General features: G+C 35.4%; 1 protein-coding gene across 1 annotated transcript in view; it reads left to right on the plus strand.

Annotated features, from left to right (window-relative positions):
- The window catches only part of CFAP47 (cilia and flagella associated protein 47), a 259,171-nt gene that overhangs the window by 164,988 nt on the left and 76,121 nt on the right, over positions 1–18,062 (plus strand). Inside the window, exons 52-54 of the mRNA XM_019008576.1 lie at positions 12,612–12,787; positions 15,055–15,162; positions 17,387–17,498. Of these exons, the coding sequence (XP_018864121.1) occupies positions 12,612–12,787; positions 15,055–15,162; positions 17,387–17,498 (396 nt within the window). The remainder of the gene's footprint in view (positions 1–12,611; positions 12,788–15,054; positions 15,163–17,386; positions 17,499–18,062) is intronic.

Below are 18,062 nucleotides of genomic sequence, written 5' to 3' on the forward strand. Positions count from 1 at the left end.
TCTCAGAAAATATGTGTTAATTTTCCCCAGGCCGTGCCTCTTTCCGGCACCTTTCCTGCTTCTGTTTAGTTACTGAAGAGAATACACAAGAAAATATACATTGGTGTTAACTCTGAGTGCACAAAAATAGTGTGGTTTTTGGCTGTCTCTCCTGATTGCCCCCACTTACTGCTCCTTCCATCTGTATCACACAGCAGTGTGGAGGAAATCCATCTGCTTTGGGTGTAATTTAACTGAAGAATACCTTCCACGTGTTCATCTAATGTTCTTCAACCACTGATGGATGTTTAACTTCATGGGAGTGAAACAGAACCCCTCATAAGCAAAACATTGATGGAAATTACATGGTGTGGAGGCCAAATCCTCACACTGCTTTGTTCTATGTCTCCTGTGTCTCACTGCCAGCTGATATGGACAGATCACAGCACCCTGTCAAAAAACACTGCATGGTGTTTGTTTTAGCAGGAATTATTTTTTGTGGTAACTGCATTATGTCAGTTCACAGGTATAATGCAGAGATCTTGTTACAAGTAGCACTAGTGTTAGAGCAGAACCAATTTAGAATCTAAATTATGTGTCAGTGTCTCCCTTATTAAGTTTTTCATTATTTATTTAAAAGTAAAAAGCTTAGAATTAAGAATGTTTTGTAATTATGTAACTTGGCCATTGAAGACAGTGACACACTCTTTTCATAGCTGTGGTACATTAATTTTTCATAAATCCTGAGCAAAACTGTAGTCTGAATATTGTTATATATGGCTGATACTTTTATCATGTTCTCAGAAATTGAGTAACATGAAGTTATGAATCATGCCCTAAGATTTTTTAATTTCTATCATATGCTTTCATGACAATTGGTAGTATAAAAAGTAAAAGAACCATGGCAACATGGTTGGTGGGAGGAAAAACAAATTTGAGAAGGTAGTAATTACTAATTACTCTAACTAAAAGCAGTTTGGCAAATAATTCAGACCAGAGCATATTTGTATAGCTCATTATATATATATATATATAAATAGAAAGGAAAATTATTAGAAGCATAAAAACGTGATTTTTTGGACAAATATTTAGCAGCTGCCAACCCCCTTCTCTTGTCCCTATGGATGAATAATCAGTTCTTTGATACAAGAGCAGGGAGCTAATGTGGATCACAAAATGACATCTGAGCTGTCACTAACTGCCATGGAACAAAAATGTGAGGTTAGAGCTAAACCAAGTAATTAGAGGGGATGTTAAATCTGGAGAAGTGGTCATATCTGTGAAAAATAAAATTAATGTGAAGAAACAGAATGGCCCTGAATACCAAAACTACCAATTCCCTTAGTCCATAACTGCTGTTGCTCCCCTGGGGCCCAGCAATCAAAATGAGAGGTTTTTTTTCTCAACCATTAAACACAACAAGTCCATGGAAAAAGTTCTTTTTAAGAAAAATTTGCTCACTGGTGGCCTGGAGTGCAGATTGAGCTACGTAGTAAAGTAACATTATTGAAAGGAAAATGTAATGTTTGAACTCTGCTCCCTGTCATTCTATCAATGCTAGGAACTTATGCTAGATTTTTGGTTCAACACAAAACATGGTTGTATGTAGACTCTTAGAGTTGTGTAGGGTTTTTTTATGTTTCTGTTTGCATTTTCTTTTTGATGGTTTTTGTTTTTAACAAATAACAGTGAGCGGAACATGAAAGAGAACACTGAGAATTTCTCTAAAAGATGTAGTTAAGTGTAAATTTTCCAACTGTGTTTGGGGGCATTTAAAAGTGACCTGCTGTGAATTTTTCTGCAGAAGTCCAACCTTTAAATCTGCCCTGCCATTTTTCAGAGCTGCCAAGAAAACTGGTGCTACTGCACTGTTTTCCCCCTGAGTGTTTATTGTGACTTGGTGAGAAATCTCTGTTTTCCTTGTGTAAACTGAAGGAATAGGAAGTAGGGATCTTTATTATTAATTCAATTCCTATGAAGGTTGTTCATCTGTATAACAGAAAACTCTATCTTTAGGATTGTTTTGGCAGGGGTACTACTGCTTCCACAAAATGTATGAATATTCCTGCTTTTACAAAATACTATTGCTGTATTCCCATGATCAGAATACTAATTAAAAATTCTGGAGTGAAATTAAAATAAAATTTTATAATATCAAATATTTTTATTAATATAAAATAATATTTTATCAAATAATTTTTTTTCTGCATCTCTAGAACAGGGGTTAAAGCAGCTAGTTGTTGTTTTCTTCTGTATTTCTATAGGCAGTATGCACAGCTTCTGAAACAGCCAGTGATAATTAAATTAGATCATTACAATGAGCAACAAGTTAATCCACACATCGAAATACTCATAACATCTGAATCAGGAACTTCAAGTAAAAGCTAGTTGAGTAAGGTTTTGACTTGAAAACAGGTGCTGCGTTAAAGTTTGAAAAATGCCATTAAGTCATGAATTGTTTTAAATGATACAATTTTACTGGTTGCTTTTATTTAGGCTACAGCCCTGCCTATTTTAGATGGTTTGCCCTATTGTAAAAGTAACCGAGATTATTCCTCTTCTGTTTAAGTCAGAGTAAGGAGTGACTGTGTAAATGTGACAATTTCTGACACTTGCCTAAGTCATCACCCTCAGTAGGAAGGAGGGCCCAGTGTCTGTTACTGTCTGAAGACTTTTCTCCAGCCTTCTAAAAATTAATTTCCTGCTTGATTTGAATTTCTGGTGTAAAGGTTGTTGAAAATAATTCTAATTGAAATCTTAGAAGACTAAAGAAAAGCTAAAGTCTCAGTGATCATAGGGACAACCTTAGTTGAATCTGCAGATGTATTTGTATAAAATTGACTAGCCTGAAAGCCACAAAATTGATTCCCTGCAGCAAATATTTCTAGTGAACAAATTCCAGCTAAAGCTGTTTGAGAGAAAAGAAAAATTAACACTACTCATTTCACATGGAAGGAGGTAGCGAATATTAACTCAGTAATCATTTATATATTTCTCCGGTATTTAGAAAGGATAATTTACAAAGAATTTTGACAGTTCAAAGGAACCGTCTGCAAAAGCAGGAAATTTTAAGTCAAATTAAACTTGATTTAATGTTCATTATTCATTAATTAAATAACATTTTCTGTTATTATGAGTTGTTTGTACATTGCAACATGTTTTTAGTTCTAAGTGCAGAGAAAAACACATATTTTTTAATTTCATCCGTTGATAATTATTAATATCTTCAACCATTGAAAACATTGTAACAATTTGCAATTAAAACTTTTGTTACTGCATTTTACTTTGGTGTTTACTTTTATTTCCTGATTTGTAACAGTATTACAGAGATGTAACTTTGGCTGATAAATTCTGGTCCATTATCTCAAATTGTTTAGAAAAATTAACTGCAATAGTTACTTTGCCTTGCAAATATTCTAATGAATTTATTCAGGTTGAATGTAGAGGTCAGGAAGGAAGGTGATTCTTAAATTTTGATGTAAAGTGTCTAAAAGGCTGTTAGTTATTGCTCTGAGCATTGACTCATTAGCAGTTGTCTATTTCATGGAGAAAATTCTAAGTGTATATCCCCAGTTCATTGTGTCAAGAGATTTTTTTAATCCATCCATATACTTGAAAAGTAGTATTTTCTGTCTTGAGAGGAAATATCTAATATGTGAGCTCCCAGCAGGATCTGTACTGCAGGAGATAAGCCAGAGGGGAAGGTCTGTTTCGAACAGTGAATTATTAGTTTCTGCTTTAATAAAACCAAAGCCTTCAAGGGATTGAGTTTGGTTTCCACATAAGTATGAAGACAATAGTTTTGTCTATTTTCTGCCAAATGTGTCTTTTTTTTTTTACCTCTCTCTCAGGTCCTTTAGAAGCACATGAGTACTCCAAAGTTGGTAGTGTATCTCTGAAACATTGCTCACCCACACTTCCTTCCACAAGACTTGTTCTTGTGAGTTGAAATTTGTGTTGCTGTTTGTAAAGGCTCCCAGAACACTCACACACTGCTTCTGAGCCCTTTGTGGTGCTTTTGAAAGGTCACTGGCACAGTGTTGCTGTTTACACGCAGATCTGAGTGGGTGCAGGGTATTCCCATTACTGGTTCCAACCTTCAAATCTTCTTGGTTTTGGCAGTCTAGAAAAATGAATGCAGCAGATCTGTTCTGTGTGAGCCCTACACAGCAGAATGTGACTGCAGCATGAATATAACAATTGAAAAGCACTTCATTGAGACTTACCCTGGTTTTGAAGTTGAAACCTCAGGAGATAGCTTTTACTGTATGAAAGTTAAAGGATGGAATAATGGCTCATGTTCAAGTATTTGGATGTGCCAAAAAAAAGGTATATTTCAGGTGACTGTAGTAGCAATTCTTTCCCTCACAAGGTGATCTGACAGGTGGTCAAAACTCACCAGACAGAAATGTGGAGAAATCGGTATTTAAAGAGCTTTACACTCTCACACCATGATCCATGGATTCATGATTACCTCATAAACACTTCCTTCAATGTCCTCCCCATACAGACAGAGAGGCTTCTTTCTGATTGACAGCAGAAACAGTCAGACTGCACAGACCCATGGAAATGCAAGTGTGGGCTCTTGTTCAGACTGCTCTAATTTTTGCTTTTAAAGAGGTCCTAGTAACAGATACCATCAATAAAAAATATGTAGATGTTAATACTATTAATAAACATTGTGACATAGTGAGCTTGCATTACTTTTGTAGAGTGACTGCTGAGGGAATGTGTGGGACAGACTGCAGATGCCTCTGGTGTGTCACACATAGAAGTCAATATTTATAATGCAGCATTTATTGTTTTGTGTCAGACAGTAATCTGTGAGCAAACCTTAAGGGCTTAAAAGTTAAGTTTTCTTGGAGCATCAACTAGCAATGAGTCTGTTTTCAAAATTTATCTGATCTTAAGAGTCATAGTAAGGAACAGAATGAGAAAACTCTTGCAGAGATTGTTCCTTTTGATTTATATATAATTCTGTTTTTAGACAAAAAGATGTGAACATTTAAGAAGTTCTGTTCATTTATAACATTGTCTGGATTGTGATACTGCAGAAATATGCCAAAAATAAAAGTTGGATTTAAAAAAAAACAAGTGTCTAGAATCTAGGAGAGAAGAATTTAATCAGAGGAATTTTACTCCTAGAAAATTCAGGAGAAAAAGTTTTACTCAGCAGAAATCCTGACAATTTCAGCTTTCTATTAGAATTATTTCTACCTCTACATGTTTTGTCCAAGTGGTAATTATGGTATAAGTCTTTCAAATTGTGAAGAAATGTTTCCTTAAAAATCTATTTTTAGATCTACAGAATGAGAGAGTCACAGTAGGTGCAAGACCTAGACAGTCAAATTAATTAGCATTTTACCTCCACTGATTGAATAACTTGATGGTAGGTGGTGTAGCTGAGATGTAAATTACCTCGTTCATATGGTCATAAAAATTCAATAAAATGAGATATTATTGGAGTTGGTTACTGCTTTTAAGGTAAAGAAGTCCTTTTAGTTAGCTCATACCAGCATGATCTGTGAGTAGAGGCACATAGTAGAATATTTGCTTCCACATTTAGCAGGAATCTTTAAAGTTGGTGGAAATAGGGTAATAATTAGTCCTGCTGCTGTTCTAACTTTGGGTTCTGATAGGTGATTGTAAGTTTATTTTTACCAAGTATTTCTGAAAATCTTTGAAACACTGGAACCTGGGCAGTGCTGGTCATTGCCTTTTTCTGGTCAGTTCTGAGCGAGCTGATATTCAGCATTTCACTGATGCAGACTTTGTCAGCTTTGCAGTTTCACGTCAGATGGAGATTTCTAACCTCATCACATCAAATTTTCAATCCAGAACAGTTGGATCAAAACATTAATCCACTATTAAACTAATAGGTGAATTAAATTAGGTTAGAGTAAATTCCTAGAAGTAATTCTGTGGTTTCAGTTACTCACTTCTTTATAAACATGCAGAAATCATCAGCACTCACCAAGCCTTCCAAAGTATGTTCTAGTCTATTAGATTTGTGAATTTATGGCATTATTGTGGCTTTACGTAGCACTTGAAAACAAATCAGTGAGACCAGCAGAAAATAATTATAGCTACGTGTTGTAGCATTCTATGGGCAGATGCAATTAATTCAGGAACTAAGCCTTGAAGTGCTGTACACATTCAGAGTCCAAGGATAAAAGTGCACTTCTGTGGTAAATAAGGGAATGACACAGATTTACTTAAACATTTAACCTGAATTACATTCAAAAAGATCTCTGAGAGTACGATTTAGTCTAGATCAGAGAGAAATGTCTGAAAAAGACAGGTTTTGCAAACTGTCTACCTGATATATTAGAAGCTATTTGGACACTGAAAGTATCCTAAATTTTGCATCTCCTTAACTTCCCTGAAAGGAGGGGTCACAAATGCTGATGGTTGCTATTTTGAGGCTGATTTTGGGCAGGTATCTCAGTGTGATGACATGCTTGCAGAAGAGTTTGCATATTACAACTCCACGAGACATAACTGACTTTGAAAATGCAGTGGTCACTGATACCTCTCTTGACTTCATTATCTAAGAACAGTACATTTCTGTACTGTAACATTGGAAATGTTGCACTTTCTAGTGCTTTTTATTGAGTGATACTGCCCTTAAGTATTTTGTTCTGGTGCTGTGGATATGACAGTCTCTGAAGGAGAAAGGAGAATCTAAAAAAAAGAGAAGTGTCTGTTTTTGAGAGATGCAGCCTGGATTTACATCACCCAAAATAGTCCTATCTCCCAAGGAGTGTAAATATCAAACTGTTTTCCATCATTGGCACCTCATATATTGTCTGCATGCATCTGCACAGCAAAGTGACCCATAAAAATGATGAATAGGAGCTGTATTGAAGTCTGTCACTTGCTGAGTCATGCTTTCCAAAATCGTTGATGACAAAGTAGGTGTAAATGATTTTCCTGTAAAATCCTCTGAAGATTAATTTGGTCCTTTGTTACATTAATTCAGTGTCAGATATCAGAAGCAGCCCATCTTTCTGCAGTCCAGAAAGCCAAAGGTGTCCTTGGAGCATCAACAGCAGTGTGGGCAGCAGGTGAGGGAGGGCATTCTGTTCCTCTGCTCTGCTCTGGTGACACCACACCTGCAGGGCTGCATCCAGCTCTGGGGTCCCAGCACAGGAAAGACATCAACCTCTGGGAAAAAGTCCAGAGGTGTCCACCAGGATGATTAGAGGGAGCATCTCTCCTATGAGGAAAGGCTGAGGGAATTGGGATTGTGAAGAGAAGGGAGGGGAGAGAGAAGAGAGAAGAGAGAAAAGAGAGAAGAGAGAAGAGAGAAAATAGAGAAGAGAGAAGAGAGAAAAGAGAGAAAAGAGAGATGAGAGAAGGCTGCAGGTTGACCTAATTGTGGCCTTCCTGTACCTGAAGGGAGGCTCCAAGGAAGACAGAGAGAAACTTTCTACAAGGGAATGCAGTGACAGGACAAGGGAGAATGGCCTCAAACTGACAGAGAGTAGATTTAGATTGGATATTGGGGGAAGTTTCTTACTGTGGGGGTGGTGAGGCAGAGGTTCCCTGGAGAAACTCTGAATGCCCCATCACTGGAATAGTTCAAGGCCAGGATGTATGGAGCTCTGACCAACCTGGTCTCATGGAAGGTGTTCCTGCCCATGGAACAACATGATCTTCAAGGTCTCTTCCAACCCAAACAATTCTGTTTCTATGATCTCCTTTCCCATTTTCTGGTAATGGAAAAGATTGACTTCTACAATTATTTAGTAGGGCTGTCAAACCCAACTGAGCTTTGATAAGCCAGGTTACTGCATGAGGTGATTTAGGCAACTGAGCTGATCACTGGAAGTGCCAATCTTCAGTATAGACGTTGGCAACGAGTAGCTGTAATTGGTAATTTCTTCTTCTAACACTGCTGGATCTGGGAAGGAAATCTGCCTGTAATCTCAGGAGTATGTAGAGTTATTGAGCTTCAGTCTCCATGGATGCAGAGGTGCCCTTGATTTCAAATTCAAAAAAGTATTCATTAAGATGTGAGCATAGTTATTACTTTCTCAGTTGTGGGAATTTGGGATGTTAATTTTACTTTTAGTCAATCTGTATCCCCTTGTCAGGTATGCTTCTTATAATTATCTTAAAATAGCACTTTGCTTAGCATTCAACTCATCTTTGATACAACTTTTTCTGTTTATCTTTATATGGAAATCCAAATATGTGCATATTGTTTAGTTCATTGGTTTTCCTTTATGTGTATAAATTATTGTAGTATAAGTTTGGTGTGGGTTTTGGTATCTTTTGGTGGAGCTGAGGGCATTAGTTCAGTCATTAAATGTAATGCTTTTTCAGTCTTTTCCTTTCCTTCCACTTCAGAATTATTTATTTTGTAATCCTTTCTAGCAAAATATTGTTTTCCCAGTTTGTTTGCTTGGTACAATATGTAGGTCACATTAAGAGGTTAACAGTGTAGTAATTTTTAGTCAGGGAGCTTAGAATTATTGAAATAATTTATGAACTAAACATTGCTGTACTCTGTTTCAGGGCATTATTACTTAGGCACTAATGCACATTTCAGCTAAAAGAAATTCAATTCAGTGTGATTTTTCTATGTAAATTTATATGTAAATTTAAAACTGAAACTCACTGCCCTATTAGCTTCTGATATTAAATGTCCTGTGCAATTTTTTTTCCTTCTATTTAATTTTCTGTACAGCAGTAGTAATAACAATGGATTCCTTGCTAAGCAAATTTTACAAATATATAATTTGCTTAAGGTGTTTAGTCCTAAATTTCCAGCAGTTCAATTTGCTGTAGTCTGATAGACTTCAATGCTGATGAGCAGTTGGTGCCTTTTTGAAAGCTGATATTTTGTAAGGAAAAATGTGCCAAGTAAAATGGGAAAATACAGCATCAAGAGAATAGAAATGCTGTGGTTCTCTAGACTCATAACCCTATGTGGAAAGGAGAGGGTTATCTTGGGAATTCATTCACATCTCAGAGAGAGAAAAAAAATAAACCAAAAATGAGCAGTGAGGGAGATGGTTCACTTCACAAAGATCCTCTCCACTGACTTAGGAGTGAGTAGGAAGCTGAAGGACAGAGGAGGTCAGGAGTTCTGTGTGTGAATTATCACAGAAAGGCCCAGCTGAGGGTGGATGTGCATGTCTGGGTTGGGAGTGTGTGTGTGTGTAGAAAAGGGTGGTGAGGTGTGACCTGGGGACACTTTGAATCAAGTGGTTCAAGAGCCAGAACTGATTTCTAGAAGTAGTTTGACCAAACTGGGCTGATCTCAGTTCAGCATGGCCCTGAAACTCTGTCATCAGCTGCTGCTGCTCAGCTCACTTGAGCCTCTTTTGTTCCAAGAAACAGAAATGAGTAAATAATGAGAATACAGTGGGAGACTCAAACTCCTACTACTGACAGACAACCACACTGATGGGGATGCTGAAAGCTCTGATCATTTTGAGCCTATGGAAGAGAGAAATCCAAGATCTATTTTTTCAACAATATTGCCACATTGCAAGTTCAGTCCTTGAGTGAGCAATACTTGTGCTTGTCAGGTGCAGTACAGAGAAGAAGGCACTTGTTACTTGTCCATCTAGAAGAACCACAATTTGGGCAAGGACCTACAAAGGGAAGACTTTCTGCTGCATTATTTCACCAGGCCATTAAAAAATACTTTCTTGCTGCTTACTCAACTTGAAAATTTGCTTCTATGGCCACAGCCTGGCAAACTTGGGAGCAAATACAAATGCTTTCATGTAAAGGTCTATGGATTGAAAAAGCTTCAAACAATGTGGAATGAATGCCATCTCCTTAATAAAACTGGATTTTTAATTGAAAAGAGTTCTAAAGGATAAGAATTTTAGTCAGTGTTTTAGACACTTTGGCCAGGTATTGCTTTTGTTGACACCTGCTGATGGTGAGAATAGAATTGTTGCTGAAAGTGGAACACAGAGAGTTGTTATGTGCAGTAATTGCAGAATGTGTCCATCTTCCTGCAAATTATTTTTTGAACTCTAAAGAGGATTAGTTGAAAGTTCAGTGCAGTGATTTTATTACGTTAATAAAAGTAAAATTGCATATTATGGGCTTAAATAAATAAGGTCCAATTGCTCAAAGAAGGAAATAGCAAAGGAAATGATGAGAAAGTCTTTGGCATAAAATATGTCAGTGAACAAGTATATTATCAGAAATGATCAATTGATGATGGTGAGCATCTTTTGAAACAGAGTCTGGTTTACAGAGTATTAAACCTTTGCATAGACTGAGGCTATTAATGTAGGATTGAGTGTTAGCAGTCAATTGTTTTTTCAATTTCCATAGAGAATAAATGTTATCTAATATTTACATTCCATTTAATTTAATTTTAACTCTTGTGAGATTATTTTAAATAACCTGCACTGGATGAGAAGTGGGTAATTGAAAGTTCTAAGGGAATAATAGCATGACATATTGCACAAAAGTGGCTCTAATTTGGTGACTGGCAGCCTTGATATAAGAAATGTTTGTGGAAAGAGATTAATTTTCTTCTTTTCTCAATTTTTACATTTCTCCTCTGTCAAAATGTTTATAAAATACTCAGGATGGAAATGTGGAACTAAATTAATGACTATGAATGTATTTGAAATTACCTGTGATGTTCCTCTTTCACATTCTCTCTGATAAAATGGAACTTTCAAGAAAAATAATATTCTTAGCAATTGCATGGGCATTTTGTTATTTATCCTAGTTCTATGCCTCCATAACAATCCAATAAGGCCTAGAAATGTAAAAAAAATGATAAAAAAATAAAGATTATATATATATTTTGCTGATAAACACACATCTGCTCTTATTACCATCTATGAAGTAGCAGATCCTGGAAATGTTTGTGGCAATTCCAGGCAAATTTCCTGGTAAATTCAGGGAAATACATAATCTTAAACATTCATTTTATACTGGCAAAAGAACAGTGTTTTATGATAATACTGGCAATGTAAAATTTCCTATCTGTAGAAGATTAAAACAATTTCTTCGATAGTTTCTGCTTTTTTCCTAAATCAGCTGTCCCATATTTCCTTTTTACTGTAAAAGTATTTCTTCAACACCACATGTAGATGTTTTACTATAAAATTGTTATGAAGCCTTTGGCAATAAAATGGTAGATAGATTTAGAAACTTGTTTACAGCAGTAAAAACTATTAATCTGAGCTTTAAAATATTTTATGGCATATTTAAATCCCATTTTACTGATGCAAGGCACTTAAATGATTTAAATTGTTGGTTTAGTCTTGCCATCTGTAGATCATTAAATGTGTTTTATGAATATTCCAGTAGTCATTGTCTATAACTGTAAATATATAGAAATTTACCAAATCATAGGCAGGATGAAATGAGTGTGAGACAGCTCTGTGTGGGGTCATAAAAGTATTTCATATTCTTTTTTTAGTGTGTTATTAATTTTAATAGGCATTTTATATTTTTCTCCTTTCATATTGCAACTTGAATTACTTACTTTTTACAAAAAAGTATATGGAATAATTTTGCTGTGGGGAACAAATCACTATATGTTAAAAAAAGCCAAACCAACATTTGAAATAAATTGTTTGGTTAGGGCAAGGGAAGGAGACAAAAATAAGAGTAGGCACAAATACAGGTACAGAGAAATAAATGCATATCTTTATTTTTGTATTTTGTGTATTTTCTATGGATGACTATATATAATTAGAAAAGACATATTTTAAACTGCAGCTGTTCCCTCTGGACTATCACAATGAGCTGCCTTCATGAATACGTTCTTTCTGGTCTATTCCAAGAGCTTTGTTTCATGAAGTTTATTGATATTGATACACACAGGATGAATTTACACTATTTCTAACCTTACAGCAAAGGGAACTCTGCTGAAATGTAGGAGCTGTGCAGAGTGAGCTGTCTCTGCCCAATTCCTGCTCATCCTAAAGGTGTTCCACGTGTAAAATATGCATATTTATCTAGTGAGGCCATATTTAGGCTCTGTTTTATTACAGTAAGTGGAGGTCTTGATGCTAATTTTTTAATAGTATCAATGTTTTCCAGGTGGTCAAGGAAAGATGGTCCTTCCCTTAGACTTTAACCAAAGATATCAAGATCACTAGTGAGGGAAATGGTCTAAAGGAATAAGAGAGCGACTATTTATTGTGGTGGTGTTGTTTTAATATCAAATATTTTGATGTAACTTATAAATTAAGGGAACAGATCCAGTAGAATTCAGCCTATTTGTTTGCCAGCCTGCAAAGTGGATATTTCCATTTGTTTGTGCTTGGCTGTTAGGAGACAGTTTGGAGTTTTTACCTGTTTGGGATTACAGCAGATGGGCTTGAAAGGTGTATTTTGGCAAGCCTTGGACATATCTTGGAAGGAGAAGTGGACTGTTAGAATGCAGACCAGCCATGAAGATTTGAACTTTTCTGTATTTAAGGAATTAAAGAGTTTACAATTTGAAGGTTGTCTGAAACATTTCTTGCTGAAAGTTAGCTTTTTTTTGGATTTGGAGTTCACACACCAAACAAAGGTGCAGCTGAGTCTGCACAAGTGTAAACAATGAGCAAGCACACTTATTTGAGAAATATGTGTTATGTGTAATCACTCATAATTAATTTTGTGATTTTGAGGTTTTTTATTCTTTCTAGGATACTGTTGGAATTAATATTCCCATCACTAATCCTACCAACAAAGTTCTCAAGATGAATGTGCTGCTGGACCATCCATCCCTTTTTGGAGAAAAGTCTTTCATCGTCAGGCCCAAACAAACATTTTCATATCACCTACAGTTTTCTGCAGCTGCTCTTGGCTCTTTTGCTGGAAGGTTTGTTGTAGAGTTTTGATACTTGTGATTGTGGATGTATTACTAATAAATGAACTACTTTTGTTGAAACCTAAGTCAGTTGATGAAAGTATTGACCTAATAACCCCTACAGAAAAAGTTAATAAATGGAATTAAGAAAATTTTCAGCTTTAAATGTATTGTACTTTCTTCTCAGGGCAAAAGCATTATTGACAGGCAATAGAGTAATTCCTTGTTATTCTAATTCACTTCAACTTAGTGAACAATGTCTTAGAAACTTTAATTTTAGAAGCCCTCCTTTAAAACTTCAGATTAATCGTTAGTTTTGTAAATTTTTAAGTTCTGTAATGGGAGCAGAATTTATTTTTTTCTGAGAAGGACTGAAATTGTAAGAACATTACTAAAGCAGGTGTAGAACCCTTTAACTGTCTTCACTTAAATCAATTTACCTTCATGATCTTCCATTACTTAACCATGATCTACTAAACGAATATGGAGAGATTTTAAGTTAAAACTTTTTCATTATATTGGAAATCCCAATGAAAACATGCAGGTATGATAATTACCAATGAAAAGATAGATGACCTCTTGGTCTTGCAGCAAGTAATTGAACAGTGTAGAATTGCAAAGCTTATTTTCCTGGAATTTGGTTACCAAAGCATTCTTTATTCTAAAGGCTGATTGAAAAACAATTCCCTGTTTTTCAGTTAGCTCAACTGACTGGCAAAAATATGGGGATGGGTTGGAGGGTTGGGTGGTAATTTAAGAAGAGGGCAGAGATATCTGACCAATTCTGAAAGAATATTTACAGTCAAAATTCATTTAGAGAATTATTCAATTTTCTTGTATTGATTTCTCCAAACACCAGAATAATGTCAGGTATCATTGAGTGATACAGATTCACCTAATGCTGTTCTATAAAAATGAGTACTGTTATAACTCTAGTAAGTCTAATTTTTTATTTTATTTCTGTGGGAACTTGTAGAAATTATGCTATCTTAAACTGAAGATGAGAATTGAGCTCAACTTTTTTTCTGGTTTTTTTTTTTTTTCATACCAGAAATATTTCTGGTATTTTTCAAGTGCTGAATTTCCAATAATTATTTCCAATAATAAGATAAAGGTTTGTTTTAACAGGACAAAACTTTGGGCTCAGTTTTGGTGGGCAGGGGCTGAGGGAATATATGCAGAGGTGAAATAAAGCACATGTTGACATTCTCCAAATGGTTTTGCAATTTTGTTCTGGAAGTGTGTAATAGCTCTTTTAAATTGGAATAGCTCCCACAGACTGCAGTTACAGCTGGACAGAGGTACTTCCACATTGCATCCACACTATTAACTTATTTTTCTGAAGCCATGGTCTGTTTCCTTTGCTATGTTAGCAGCTGGGAAGAACTGTTGAAAAAGGGATTGTGGCAGGTGTACCTTTTCAAATGGTTGATTCTTTCCTAGAGCTGTTTTACGCTCACTTTAAAAGCTCTGTTGGCACAGGGGATAGACTGGAACCATAAAGTCATGGAATAGACATAGTTATCTGTAATTTAGAAAAAGAACTCATCCTTAGAGGGTCATGGGTTTATACAGTGCATTTCTTCTAAGTTTTTATATGTTTCCAGTGCTTTGGTTTAATGTTATTATGACTCAGTTACTCAAAATCCTCAAGAAATAGAAAAGGAATTCTGCAGTAGGAAAGGACTGTATTAGCTGTTATATATTACCATATATATCTCACCTAGCAGCAAGCAATTTTCAGTCATGATAATCCTTGATTGTATATCAAAACAATATATTGAATATTCCTTGAAGTCTCTTTGCCATGCTCATAGGAATGTGTCTATTCCTCAGATTTTACCACTAGATTTGAAAATATTTTCCTTTTTAAAATTAGTGTATAGTATTTCTGTTACTTTGACCTTCAAAATGGCTAAAAACAAAAGACTGTGATATTGAAATGAAATTAAAGCTTACTCTTGGAAGCTGGAATATGTTTGAGTTGTATTTTTGATAAAAGCAAGCTAACAGAAACTACAAGCAACAAATGAATTTTATTGGTAGAATTTAAGAAATACAAAGATGAGATTTTGTTGCATCAGTAATTCTAAATATTATTAGAATTGGTAGCTGAATTCAGATACCAGCACTAAGTGTTGAACGGAGGAAAAATATGATCTAATTAAAGAACTCACTGTATTGAACTCATTAGGTTTCTCCTGAATTTTAATCTGTTCAGATTTTTTAGTGATCTGAAGAAAATAGCTGTCATATTAAGTTTATGTATCTGTTTTTAGTGTCATGTTCCGGTCAGATGTGATTGGGGAATTTTGGTATTCCCTGAAGTTCAACGTAGAGAAGCCATCACCAGCTGGGCTCCCTGATATAGGATGTGAGCTTGGAAAGTAAGTGAGTAGCTCAGAGTGCTGGGCTGGGTCACTGCTTCTAAGTGTCATGGAATATATGAAGAGTTTAAACTCAGAATAGTGCTCTATGTCTGCTGTAGTAGGTTGCAGAATATTTTTTAAAATATATTTGCAGGAAGGTGAAATATTCCTTACAGAAAAACGATTGAAATGAAATTTTAGCCTCTATGTAAATCACTGAATTCTTTATATAAAAATCACTGACAATACTGCAGAATGTAAGCACCAGGATCCATTATACAGAGCTCTGTAGGTTTGCTTTATTTTCTGTTTCTTTTCTTCTCTCTGAGCTAGGGATTTACTGACAATCCTGCTTTACAAATGCTTGTCTACCAGTTAGCAATATCTTTTAACCTCTCAAGAAATGGCAAAATAATGCAACTTCTGTCCTGCAGGTCCTGTGGGTAGACATGGTTGAAACACTGCAAGTGTTAAGAAAATGAATGCCTTAAGAGAAATTAACCTAATTATTACCATCCTTCAACAAAATTTCAACTTGCATTTTGATAGCATAATGTTCAGTTCAGTTCTTGCTTTTAAGACATAAACTAAAACTTTCAGGATAATTTGAAGAATGTAAAAATTTCAATAGTGATTTTCCATGTATTACCTCCACTTCCTAATAGTTTCTGTGGACATGCTGCTCTTCTGCATGACAAATTCCACCTACTTCTGTGTGTCTTTGACTAAATCTGTAGATAATTTACATTACAGACTGAGCAGAAATGTTGTTAGAGAGCACAACATGAAATTTTACCTGATTAAATTTTTCTGAGGGAATGTATTCTTCTGTTCAAATATGATACACAGACTGGAGTTAACTGACAATGCCTTTGTTTTTATGTTCTAAAGAAAAAAAAATTGTTCTATTTCCTGGCTTTTGCTTTAAAATTCTGGGCTGACTGGAGTAAAAACCATATTTTTTCTCTGCTATGTAGGCTATTGCTATTAGGAGTTAGGAATTACTTAAAACTTTTTATTCAGGGTTTCTGGCACTCATAATTTTCTCTGGCCTGCACTGCCTGGGAACTACATGCACAAATGGTCTAGTGGAAAATGGCAAGTCATCCTTTCCTACTGCAAGTAAATGGATGTTGGAAAAGATTAGCACCATTAACTACAACTCTTGTCAAAATTCTTACCTAAAACTCCTCAAAGTCCATATTTTATTTTTTTTTTTCAATGAGATTTCTTTCCCCTTAACAAGATCATGCTTGTTACAGTTCCTGTGTATCTAGAAATATGTGGAGGTCACCATGTCCAGTTCTGGACAGTTCTGGGCTCCTCACCACAAGGAAGACAAGGAGCTATTGGGGAGGGTCCAGTGGAGGCCACAGGAATGATGAGGGCTCTGGGGCATCTCTGCTATAGGAAGAGGCTGTGAGATCTGTGCCTCTCTAGTCTGGAGAGGAGAAGGCTGGGAGGGGATCTCATTAATCCAATGCAATATAAATATCACAAAAATGGGTGCCAAGAGGCTGGTGCCAGGCTCTTTTCAGTGGTGTCCAGCAGTGTCAGCATAATGTCATCAGCACTCTTCTTGAAATGCAAAGGGTTGGACAAGAGCAGATAATGATGGCATTGAGGTTACCCCTGAATTACTGGGAATTTCTCTGCCTCATAAAAAGATGAGATAGTCCAAGTAAACTGTCTGTATCAATGTATGTTGAATATGTAAAGGCAGTACAGGTAAACATCTGTGTATTGTCTAAGAAAGATACCAATTTGAGAATTTTTTGAATGGATGTACTTCCTTGCTATGTACTCAGAAATGTGAATGTAAACATCATCAAATATTTGAAGCATTTCTGGTTGGAAAAGATCTTTAGTTTTTTAACAGATTAACTTCCATTATGCCGCCTTTTCCTTGAATGCAGAAGCAGCAGTGGAATATGAATATAAGAATAATGTTTTTCATTGTGTCCTCTCTGTATTCTTTTTTCTATTGATCTGAAAAATTTCAAAATGAAATGTTAAATGAATTCAGGATTTATTGTTATTAATTATGATTATTGATAGTAACTGAAGTTAATAAATACGTTTCCACATTAGCGGGGAACTGCTAGCGCAATAAAACTTAATTATTATTTTTAAAATAAAAAATCCAGAATTTTTCAGGAAATAAAAAAAACCCCTGTGCATAATGACATGTAATGGAAGAAGCTTTGTAATTAATCATCATTCTGTATATGAATTTTTCCAGATGGACTTATGCATACATACCTCTTGCTAATCCTACTCACGAAACTCTGGTTCTACAAATGGTTAACAGTGATCCCAGCCATTTTGCAGTTGAGGCTGACCCAAAACAACCTGTAAGTAAGATTTCTGTGTTTTTATAAAAAAGACAAAAGAGAGCCTTCTTTTTAAAACAAGTTGAATTATGTATTGTACTGTGGGTTCAGAATATACAATCTTTTACACATTTTAAGTACATATTTTAGAGATTTTATAGCCTGAGGTAGAAAACAGTCAAACATGAAAAGCAACTGAAGCTGAAGTGCAGATTTTTTTCCTGGAATACTTTGTGGAATGGTTTTAAGCAGGACTGCAGTGTAGGTTGTAAATAATTCAGGAGATATTAGAAGGAGAAGTTGTAAACAAACCAGCTGGTAAGAAGCTTCATAAGTATCTAATAATCAGCAGGATAACTAGGTAAATATTTAGGTTAGTAGATAAACTATTAATGGAAAAATACAAAAAATATCTCATAGTCATGGCAGTTATAAGCAGCTTGCAAGGACTATGAATAATAATTTGATCAATACAGCTACAAAGAGGCTTCAAGCAAATGCCTAGAATTGTTTTATTCTCCAGCCTCACAGGTACCTTGTATACTTTGAGTGATTTCTACAGAGAAAATCTTAACCCTCTTGTTA

Source organism: Parus major, chromosome 1 (assembly GCF_001522545.3).
Source record: "Parus major isolate Abel chromosome 1, Parus_major1.1, whole genome shotgun sequence".
Taxonomy (NCBI): domain Eukaryota; kingdom Metazoa; phylum Chordata; class Aves; order Passeriformes; family Paridae; genus Parus; species Parus major.